This window comes from Parus major, chromosome 4A (genome assembly GCF_001522545.3).
Source record: "Parus major isolate Abel chromosome 4A, Parus_major1.1, whole genome shotgun sequence".
Classification (NCBI taxonomy): Eukaryota; Metazoa; Chordata; class Aves; order Passeriformes; family Paridae; genus Parus; species Parus major.
Window position 1 is genome coordinate 18,783,598 of NC_031772.1, and position 11,000 is coordinate 18,794,597.

General features: G+C 46.5%; 1 protein-coding gene across 1 annotated transcript in view; it reads left to right on the forward strand.

Moving 5' to 3' along the window:
- The window catches only part of C4AH8orf48 (chromosome 4A C8orf48 homolog), a 19,259-nt gene extending 11,639 nt beyond the window's left edge, over positions 1-7,620 (forward strand). The window contains exons 4-6 of the mRNA XM_015626764.2: positions 581-792; positions 2,208-2,360; positions 3,378-7,620. Coding sequence (XP_015482250.1) covers positions 581-792; positions 2,208-2,360; positions 3,378-3,488 — 476 coding nt within the window. The 3' untranslated portion in view covers positions 3,489-7,620. The remainder of the gene's footprint in view (positions 1-580; positions 793-2,207; positions 2,361-3,377) is intronic.
- The last annotated feature ends 3,380 nt before the right edge of the window (positions 7,621-11,000 follow it).

An 11,000-nucleotide genomic window follows, 5' to 3' on the forward strand; every position in this document is an offset into this window, starting at 1 on the left:
GTGACAGCAGTGTCACCTGTGCTGTGTGTGTGACAGCAGTGTCACCTCTGCTGTGTGTGTGACAGCAGTGTCACCTCTGTTCTCTGTGTGACAGCAGTGTCACCTGTGCTGTGTGTGACAGCAGTGTCACCTCTGTGCTGTGTGTGACAGCAGTGTCACCTGTGCTGTGTGTGACAGCAGTGTCACCTCTGCTCTGTGTGTGACAGCAGTGTCACCTGTGCTGTGTGACAGCAGTGTCACCTCTGTGCTGTATGTGACAGCAGTGTCACCTGTGTGCTGTGTGTGACAGCAGTGTCACCTCTGTGCTGTGTGTGACAGCAGTGTCACCTGTGCTCTGTGTGTGACAGCAGTGTCACCTCTGCTCTGTGTGTGACAGCAGTGTCACCTGTGTGCTGTGTGTGACAGCAGTGTCACCTCTGTGCTGTGTGTGTGACAGCAGTGTCACCTCTGTGCTGTGTGTGNCTGACCCTGCCTTTGGGTTTTCCTTGGCTGACACGAGGTGACACAGATAAAGAGCAGCAATTCCCCTTTCCCTGCCACAGCCACTGATGCTCTTGTCCTGTTGATTTCTCCCTGTCAGGAATCCCTGCATTACCCCACGGAGAACTGGAGGCTCTCAGGACTTTCTGCAGCAGGAGGATCAGCAGGATGCAGCAGCAGCAGGCAGAGAGGTGCAGGAAGCTGCACTGGGGAGTCCCAGCCAGGCAAACTGGGCCAGGAGATTCCTGTGCTGTTCCTGCCCAGCTGATGAACAGGATCCTGCTGGAAAACACCAGGGAGGCTGTGAGACAGGTACTGAGGGAGAGAAAGGGACATTTCCCCTGATTTCTGGGAGAAAAAAGCCATAAGAACAAGATAAAATCAGGCAGACCTTACTGATGCCAGGCTCTGGAGGAGGTTTTGGGTTGGATTTATTCCCAGGATTTATTCTTCTCATTTCTTAAACACCACTGTAGAACTGTTGGTAGCAAATAACCATCATAAAATATTGTCTGCTGATAAAATCCTGATTTGTGTGATTGAGCAAGGCTGGGATTATCATTTATTTTATAAGAAACCCTGGATCAGCTGAAGGGAAAAAAACCCTTTTATTTTCTGGTTGTATTTGCCCCAATTATTTATCAAATTATTCTGCATATCATTTTATTGTGAAGTCTTTGTGACTCCAGGATTAAAAGAATTCCAAAGGCAAAACCTGCCTGTGCTCCCAGCTTTCTAAGGCATTAGATAATATTGATAAAAACAGTTCCAATAAAATCTTGCTGACCTCAGTCCCTCATTAAGAAGCCTCTAAGCTCATCTTTACCCAATTCAAATCTCTTTTTTTGTCACCAGCCCAGTGGCTTTTTCCCACTACAGGATGGGTTTTATGCCTCAGCTCCTCCCCTCAGCCCTGCACCTAAAAATAACACTTTAAAGTCAGCTCTGGTGTGATAATTATTTCAGGCTTCCTGTCTTTTAAAATGATTTTGACATTTCAGCCATCTGCTTTTTTTAATTCCTATTAATGCTAACCCACCTTGCAAGTTTTGTGGAATTTTTATTTCCTCTTTATTTATGTTACATTGTGGGAATACATTCCCTAAGAAAAGTAACTTTATCTGCTCTTCTGCTTGGTTCTGTCTGTAGCTCCACACAAGATTTTTATCCAGAGAAAGTCAGGGAAAAGGGGACAGAGAGGCCTGGGATGGGACTTTCTTGGGTTGATTCTCCTGCTTTTGTAGCAATTTAATGTGTTTCTGGAGCCAGATGGAATCTGAGTCAATTAAATCAGATAAAACCATTGATATTTCATCAAAGCACAGACCCTGGGATTTGTGTAATGCTGTTAAATAAGATTTCATGGTGGATAAACCAACCTAGGAACCCCTGAGTAGCTCTGATTATCTCACAGACAGAACTGCAGAGTCTGGGTTGGGTTCTGCCTCTTTGAACTCATTGCTCCAGAGTTTATTTGCCTCTCAATTTATTTATAAAATGTATAAATATAATTTATATCATAAAATCATAACCCCTCTGGTTGGTGCTTAAGGCCTTGCACCAGCATAGGAACACTTACAGATGATGGAATTGTGACTCTGAATTATTTTACCACTGCCTAAAAAGCCAATTTTTGTCTTTAGACAGTACCTCTGTGTATTTTTATTAATTGTTCTCAAAGTTGCTGTGCCAGACATTGCTCGTGGCATCAAAGTTTCCTCTTCCAGGTGACAGAAGCTGAAATCCACGAGGCTTCAACATGTCCTGACTGCCAGCAGAAGGAAGCAGAGCTGGCCAAGGTTGCCTTTCTCAGGCAAAAAAAGACTCTGCTGGAAGGTGCTTTACTCCAAGAGAAATTGGAAGAACAGTTTTACTCCAGAGTAAGCAAATATTGTTGAAAAAAAAATTGTGCTGCATTTTATAGATGCTGTAATGAAAGAATTTGTAATTCAGATTTCTCCTGACTTATGGCAGTGAGATCAGTGAAAACCAAAACAGAATTTGGGTCCATATTGTGAACAAAAATGCTTGGGAACGTTCTTCTCAGGCCATTTGAGCTTCCTAATTTCTGGAAGCTGAAGGTCGTTCCCAGGATGTCCTGGAATTGGTTTTGGGTCCCTTTTGATTCTGTCTCCCCAGTTTTTCTTTCCTGCTGGGCTGCCCAAGCTGAAATGGCAAATTAAATGGTGTGATAGGAGGTAACTTCCCATACTGGGATTCCTTGCTCATCCTTTGCCATGGGAATCTGGGAATAGGACACTGCAATGTGTGATGGAGGCTGAAAACCTTGGGACACTCTGAGATTTCTTCTTGGAATTCTGTGCCAGTGTCCCAAAGATGGAAGCTTTGTAGTAAGAAGTGCCTCTGGAGCAGCTGGGGGAGCAGTGAAATGTGCAGAACTCCTTGGGTCTCCTGTGGCTGTTCTTCAGGAGGATCTTCCTGAAGGGAAAATCTCCTCTGCCTCCTTGGGAGGGGTCAGAGGGAGGGCAGGAGCCTTCCTGCACCTCCCAGGTCTCTTCCTGTGTTGATGAGCAGGAGTTTGTGCTGCCCCACACATTCCTTTCTTCCCTAATAATTCCAGTCTCCAGAGTTTTGACTCTTCCTCACTCCATACCTAAGGTCTGAGAGCTTCAGGCTCAGGTGAGGCTTCACTTTTCCCCACTTTTCCCCCCTGTTTTCCTGCAAGACCAGCTGCTTTTCCCTTTCTTAGGGAACAATCCTGCTTTTTGGGCCATGCTGTTGGACAGAGCTTTTAAACAGAATCCTTTCCAACCCACCAAATTGTGTGGATGGGTGCTGCCCACCTGGCTCCTTTCAGGGGCTGGGTGTGTGATACAGGCCATGAGAAATGGCAGGAATGCAATCCTGAATAATCCCATGTCTCCTCTCTGTTTCAGGACATGCTCACACTTCTAGGAGAAGCTCTCAGAAGCTTTCCCAAACCTTCAGAGGATCCCAGGGACTTGTGGCAAAGGCTGAAGGGTCAGGAAATGGAGAGCCTGGATTAACCATAACTCCAGCAGCTGAAGGACTGGGAGAGCCTCCTGTGGGCAGTCACCTCCAGAATTCCAATGATTTTGGATCTGAGCTGCTCTGGCAGTGATGGATTGGGTGCTGGTTAATATTCCTGCAGGTGGAAGCAAATCTGCCTGGCTGGGGTGTGAGTCAACCCTTTCTCCTTCCTCAATGCAAATGTTGCAATATATTGTAATCCATCTCCATAGGTTTCTCAAATTCCAGAAGCCAACACTTTCCATTATTAATCTGACAAGCCAGAAGTATTGTTTTGTTGTTTTTTTTTTTTTTGTGGAATTGCTGTGGGATTGCAGAGCAGCTCCCAGCTGCTTCCATCCATAAGGAAAATAAATGATTCTGTTTGCCAGGGTGGGGAGGTGTAATTACTGCATTTCAGCTCAGCCTTTGCCCACTGTCTCATGGTAAATTGAAAGTGAGAGCCCCAGGTGGAGGACAAAAAGCAAAGATAACTACAGAAAGCAGTAAAATGAAATGCAGTATTTATAGAAGGGAAATATGAGGCTCTAACAGAAATTAATCAGCAGGACTGGGGATGCTGATGGGATGAGAAATGATAATAAATTAATCATGGAATCTATATAGGATAGAGAGAAAAAACCAACAGATTAAAAGTGGAATAAGAATTATAAGGAAACACTTTGGAATTTATTGTAATTTTTCAAGATGACAAAATCACTGTTGTTCAGAGATGGATCTGGGGTTCAGTCCACACCCAAATAAAATGGAATTGTGCTGGGAATCTTTGGGTTAGACAAGGAAATCATCCTCAGTGTGGCCTCCAAAGCTGTGTGGGCACCTCGGGGCTCAGCCATGGCCTGGCTCTCCTCAGCCTCCCATTTCCTGACTTCCCTGCATTCACATCTCCGTGGAAATCTTGCAGGAATATCCCTGTCTGTGACCCCACACTGTGTTCTTGTGCCAGAGCAGAGAGGATTCAATCCCCCTGTTGCATTTTCCTCCCCCATTTTGGGACAAGAGCCCTCACTGCCAAAGTGGGGTTTGCATTTCATGTTTTGTTTATCAGAGTCTTTGAGGGCTGTTTAACCTCCTGTTCTCACTTCCCAAAATCCAGTGGAAACCTGGAGGGAAATGCTGGGATATAAACAGAAGTGTTAGCAAAGTTCTGCTTCCTGCTGCTTAAAAATCTGCTCTGGGTGATTTCCCCTGGCAGTGGATCCTGAGGAGATCAAACCCTAGGTGGGAACCCAACCCAAACCTGAGTTACTCAGTGCTGGCTGTCCTTGCAAACAGCTTTAATAATCCATCAAAAATATCCCCCTGTAAACATCCCCTTTTAAACCGTGCCTGCAGAGCACCTGGATCATGAGTAAACCCTGCTTGTTCCTTCCTGTTGCTCTGGAATCCTTAGAAATGTTCAAATCCCTTAAATCCCGAGCCTTCCAATCTCTTCATGGACACCCCACCTCTGCTCTTTACTTGTTAGGAGCCTTTGGAAGCCTCTGCAAACGCTGGGAAAGGCACCCAGAATTCCTGCTGGAGCCCTGGAAGGGCTGTCAGGTGTGGGGGAGACAATCAGGAGCTGAACCCTTTGAAAATGTCCTTTTGTAGCACAGATTTCAGCCCTTGCAGACCCACAAAAAGTGACTTCCATGCACATGTTGATATTTTTGTTTTCAGAACATAGAAGCTTCCTAGAGCTACTGAAATTTCTTGGTGTCAAGCCTGCTGTAAATCCTGAAGTTTATTGTGAGTTATTTGGGTTATGTGTCTGACAGTATTTGTCTGTGGAACAGCATCCTGCTCACACACAGCTCTTGTTTGTTTGCATAAATGTTACAAACAGAACTCAGGTAACTCCTCAGCAAAATCAAAGCAGATTTTGCTGATGGCTGTTGGATGCATTTTCCTGCTGCTGACAACAGTTGTTTCATTCTTTTATCAGCAGTGAGCCCTGAGTGTTTTTCTTCAGCAGCTCTTAGAGATAGGCAGGGGAATGAATTATCCTAGTCCTTAAATAATTTATGTTCTAATCCTGCAGTTTTTGAGGCTGGAGATCCAAAACTCTGCCAGGGATGTGGGAAAGAGGGTGGATGATGAATCTTCCTTTTTCCCCTTCCAGGAGCTCCTCCCTCCAGCAGCAGATTTTTATTTTGATCCAAAGAAACCTCAAAACTCTGGTCAAGGAATATTGACTCATCTGCTGCCTGGTTTGTGCTTGCTGGGGCATAAAAGGAGCAGGGTGGCTCAAGAGGGATTCCTTGGGAAAAGCAGTGGCTGTGAAACAAATCAATCTGCCTCTTCAAAGTGCTCTGCAGCTTTGCCTTTGTGGCTTTCCTGCCACCCAGAGTTGCTTGATTTAATCTTCTGGATGATTGCTGGTGTGGTGGGGTTCACTGCTCTGAGCTCTGTGCTAGCAGAGAGGGTTTCTCCCACCTCAGCTGGTCCATGCTATCCACTTTTGGGATGTTGGATTTTATAACTGACCCTTTGGAGAAACTTCCATTCCTCAAATTGTCATTAAAATCAGTTTCCCATGGCCCTCAGCACTGTAACTCGAATTTAGCTTTATAAAAACCACCCTGCATTCCAGGCTCCCTCATTCCTCACTCTCCTTTCCATCCATCTCTCAGGCTCAGGGAATTTGTATCTCTAGGAAAAACTTCCCTCTCAATCCCACCAGGCTGCTAGCCCAGCTCTGAGTGGGAGTGAACTTTTAATGTCATTAATTTCCCTGGATGTGAGCTGGCAACAAAGCTAAATATTGACAAATGACCTGTTCTGGTGGAGGGTGGCCCTGCCCATGCCAAGGGATGAGCTTTAAGGTCCCTTCCCACCCAAACCATTCCATGATTCTGGGGTATTTCAATTTGGATTTCCTGAGGAAATCTGTTGTGGTCCCAGTGTGGGATCATAGAAGAGTTTGAGTTGGAAGAGACCTTCCAAAGGCCACCTAACCCTGCCATGACAGGGACACCTCCCACTCTTCCAGGCTGCTCCAGCCTGGCCTTGGGCACTTCCAGGGATCCAGGGGCAGCCACAGCTGCTCTGGGAATTCTGTTCCAGGGCCTCCCCACCCTCAGTGCAAAATCCTTCTTGTATCTGATCTAAACCATCAGGTAAAACCATCTTCCCTTGTCCTGAGGCCCCAGGCCCTGCTGAGAGCTGTGCCCCATCTTTCCTGCAGCTCCCTTTGGGTACAGGAATGTTTCCCTGGATCCTTCCCTTCTCCAGCTGAATGCTCCCAACTCAGTTTTTCCTCACAGGAGAGGAGCTCCAGCCCTTGGAGCGTCTTTGTGGCCTCCTCCCATTAATCCTGAACCTTTTGTCTGAAGTTACACGAGAATCTGAAACGCTCCAGGCTCCCCTGGGGTCCCTCAGTGCCTCCTCAGGAATTCCCCTCATGGGGTTGGGGTGTTGTGAGACTTGGGGGTTTTTTTTTAGTTTTATTTTTTTACCACAGCCAATTTGATCAGGTTCCAAAGAGAGGAGCTGAACCCATTGATTCAGAGTGGGAACTTGACAAAAAATGTTCAGCTGGTGGCACCAAGGACCAGGTTTTGGTGCTGGGAGGGCTCGTGTTGCCCTGTGGAACAATAAAACCCTGAGCCAAGAGCAGATCCCTCAAACCATCCATGTGTCCTCCTGAGGAGCTGCAGTGCTCCCAGCTCTGCATTCTTCCAGCATTTTCCAATCTCCTTGCGTTCTTCAAGCTGTAATTTTATCACCACTGGATGTGATTTTCAGAGAGGGACTTTGGATTGTGCCCCTGAGGAAGGCACAGGGTGTGTGCAGATCAGCCCTGCCTGCTTTCCTGGGGTTTAAATGATGGCAGAGCAGATCTCAATCCCATAAACACCACATTTCCATTGTTTTCATGCAACTAATTGTCCTTTTTTTCTTTCCCCCACAAGTGATTTTGAAGATTTTTGGCAGCACTGACAACAGCAGGATGTGGATGGGAGATGAGGGGGAGTGGATTCCTTCTGTCAGGATCCTCCATCTTCCACATCACCTAAAGAACTGATCAGGGTACTTAAAAAAAAACCAAAAGAACCCAAACATTTTCCAGCTTCTGGGCATGGATATTCACTGCTTATTTATTCATTTATTTATTCTGTAATAAAATAGTACTGTTCTCACAGACTAGGCTGTATGATCCATAAATACCCTTGTAAAATAGATTTGTATCACGTAACAGAATCCTTTAGAATATTCTGTGAAAATTCTTGGGTTTGTTTTCTTTTTTTTTTGTTGTTGTTGTTGATAGCACTTTCAGAACATTTACATCCTTCATCCTGACATTTTGAAATAGAACATTTTTTTTGCCCACAGAGGTAAGTTTACAGCATCATCACAGTATTATAGCTCGTTTAAAAATACATACAGCAGTACTGGTAATTGCAAGCAAGCTGTAGACTCGAGCAGGGGGCTGGTGGCAACTTCACATGGTTTCTACTTTATAAAACAATGACATTTACTAATATTACATCCATCACTTGGTTAGAAAAGATTACTTAGATGTGCTACTCACAATAAATCTGTCATTTCTCTGTGACATGGAAATAGAAACACACCGTGGTATGGGTGGTTTAAAAAGGATTTGATGCCTCATTAAAAAAAAACAGAGGTTTTAGGCTGTCTCTTCCCTTGGGAATTCGAGTTCCATTAGACTGGATGTCCTTAATCCACTTTGTGGGGATGCCACGAGCACCTCTCAGCACAAGGCTGGTGTGGAGGGAAGGTTGGAATGTCAGCCTGAGCTGCTGCTGGGGGCAAGAATGACCTGGCAACTCCAGCTGGGAGCTCCTTTCCTCCCGAGTCCGAGTGGATTCCAACTCCTGCAGCCCCTTTGGGATCACTGCAGCACAACTCCCCTGGTGTGGATCAGCTGAGCTGCTTTGGGGTACCCCAAATCTGCCTCTTCCAACTCCTGCAGCCCCTTTGGGATCACTGCAGCACAACTCCCCTGGTTTGAATGGGCTGAGCTGCTTTGGGATACCCCAAATCCACCTCTTCCAGTTCCTGCAGCCCCTTTGGGATCACTGCAGCACAACTCCCCTGGTTTGAATGGGCTGAGCTGCTTTGGGATACCCCAAATCCACCTCTTCCAACTCCTCCAGCCCCTTTGGGATCGCTGCAGCACAACTCCCCTGGTGTGGATCAGCTGGGCTGCTTTGGGATACCCCAAATCTGCCTCTTCCAACTCCTCCAGCCCCTTTGGGATCGCTGCAGCACAACTCCCCTGGTCTGGATCAGCTGAGCTGCTTTGGGGTACCCCAAATCTGCCTCTTCACCTTCCAGTGGGGTTTTGAAAGGGCAAAAGCAACAGGTTGAGGTTTACTGGCTCAGTAATGCACGGAAAATTGGGGTTGGAATGGACCTAAAACCTCATCCCATTCCACCCCTGGCATGGCAGGGACACCTCCCACTGTCCCAGGCTGCTCCAGCCTGGCCTGGGACACTTCCAGGGATCCAGGGACAGCCACAGCTGCTCTGGGAATCCGTGCCAGGCCCTCCCCACCCTCACAGGCACTGCCACAATTTGCCCAGTGAGGATTAAAACGGCAGAAGAGATTAAAAATACATCATTGCATTGGTTTTACTTGGCACAAATGAGACTAAATGTATAAATATATATATATATGTATAATAAAGCTGTAGGAAATCTCCAAACTGCTAACAACTCTTAGAAATGAGATAAAACAAAGATGTGTTTGCTTGGAAATTCCAAATTCGCAGTTCTCTTGTGATTTTCAGGTAATTCAAGAGTACTTTGTGGTGGATCCTGGTTTTCTCTTTTTATGAGACGAGTCCAGGTGTGCTTTGGCAAATGCTCTTTTCTTGGTCTCTCTGATACTCCTCTTGTGCTTTCTGCAGTCTTTTCCCTCTGAGTTTCCACTTGTGGAAGCAGTAGGTGATTAGGGATGTCATCACCAGGGAGAAGATGATGACCAGCACGACGATGAGGGCGATGGTGGACGAGAGGGACCCCTCCAGCTGCTCGCTCTCCGTGTCCCTGGTGGAGTTCAGCTCAGCAAAGTTCTCATAATCTGCCGAGGCCAAAAGTGCAGCTCCAGGAGCCTCCTTCAACTTGGGCCTCATTGGGGCTGGGGAGGAGGTGTCAGGATTGCTGGAGAAGCAGAATTAGGGCTGTCCTGTCATCCAGGAGCCGGCTTTGCCCTCGGCTGCCGCGGGCATGGGGAGGCAGCGCTGGGGTGCACGAACAGCGGCGTGTGGCTCACAATGCCCAGCACAGAGCAGCTTTAGCCCGGGTTCTGAGCTCACCAATGCCTTGTCTTCTTCAGCAAGGGCCAGGGAAGGCCCAGCCAGCTGCCACTTCGGGATTCTTTGTTTTCTGCAAGAGATAATTGGAGAAAATCCGATCAGATTGTGGTGGCAGAGCTTGTGCTGGAGCTGAAAGCAAAGCAAGTGCTGCAACAAGTGTGACTTTCTATCTGAGGAGTTGTTTCAGTGGGAGATTTTCTTATTTTTCTTTCCCAAAATATTCCCAGAAGAGAGGGAAATCAAAGGCCTGTTCTGTACATTACACCCACATTAACAAAATCAGCTGCAAATGGGAATTCTCACATTCCTGAAGGGGTTTAATTTCCCCTCTTCTACTTATCTGCTCTTGAATTTGGGGTTTTAATCCTCTGGAGTTTTAGTTACAGTGGAATCGAGGAGGTTTCCTCACAGATTGCCAATCTGGGACCTGGAGAAAGGTGCTGGGTGAAAATCCAGCCCGGATTATTGGAGAGGTGAGCTCCCCTACAGACACTGAGCCGTAAACTAGAATTTAACCCCAGACCTTCCCACAGTTCTGATGGAATTTCAAAGCCTTTTAAGTCATTTGCCTTTGATATGTGCTGTGTGTGACAAATCCTAAAGAATTCACTCATCTGAGCAGTTCTGAAGTCCAGAGCTGCTCTGCCCTCCCCGTTCCCTGCCCTGATCCAAATCCCATTCTGGATTTAAAGCTGAAGAACAAGGCTGCTCTGCTCTGATTCCCGATTCCAGCCGGGACAGGAGGATTTGCCCCGGGGTGTTTTCCTTTGAGGAGCTCCAAGTACCGTTCAGGGCTATTTATTTCAAATAACAGCTTGCTCCAAACCCCCTCCACCCTCCTCCCAAATGCTTGGAGGCCAAAATTAGGTTTCAGAGATCTTGGAGCATCGTTGTTTGGAGATGCTGTGTTTGATAGGATGCAGTTCATCCTCTTCACAGAAATAAAGTTCATCCCACTCAGGCTCACAGAGAACTGAGGCTCTCTCCTAATTAACAGCACATTCTGATTAGTAATAACCACTGTTTACACAGCTCAGCATCCTGTTGGTGCTAAAAGATGTAAATAACATTTCCTGCCAGTTTGGAACAATATGTTGGGAGGGAAATGGGGATTTTGAAGGAAGTTTAGAGCTCGGGTTTTGCTGTGGTTGAGGCTGATTGAAATCTCATTTCAGGTGGCTGATGAGTGGTGCTGCTGGAGGGGTGACAGAATATTTTAGTGCTCCTTGGCCGCGTGT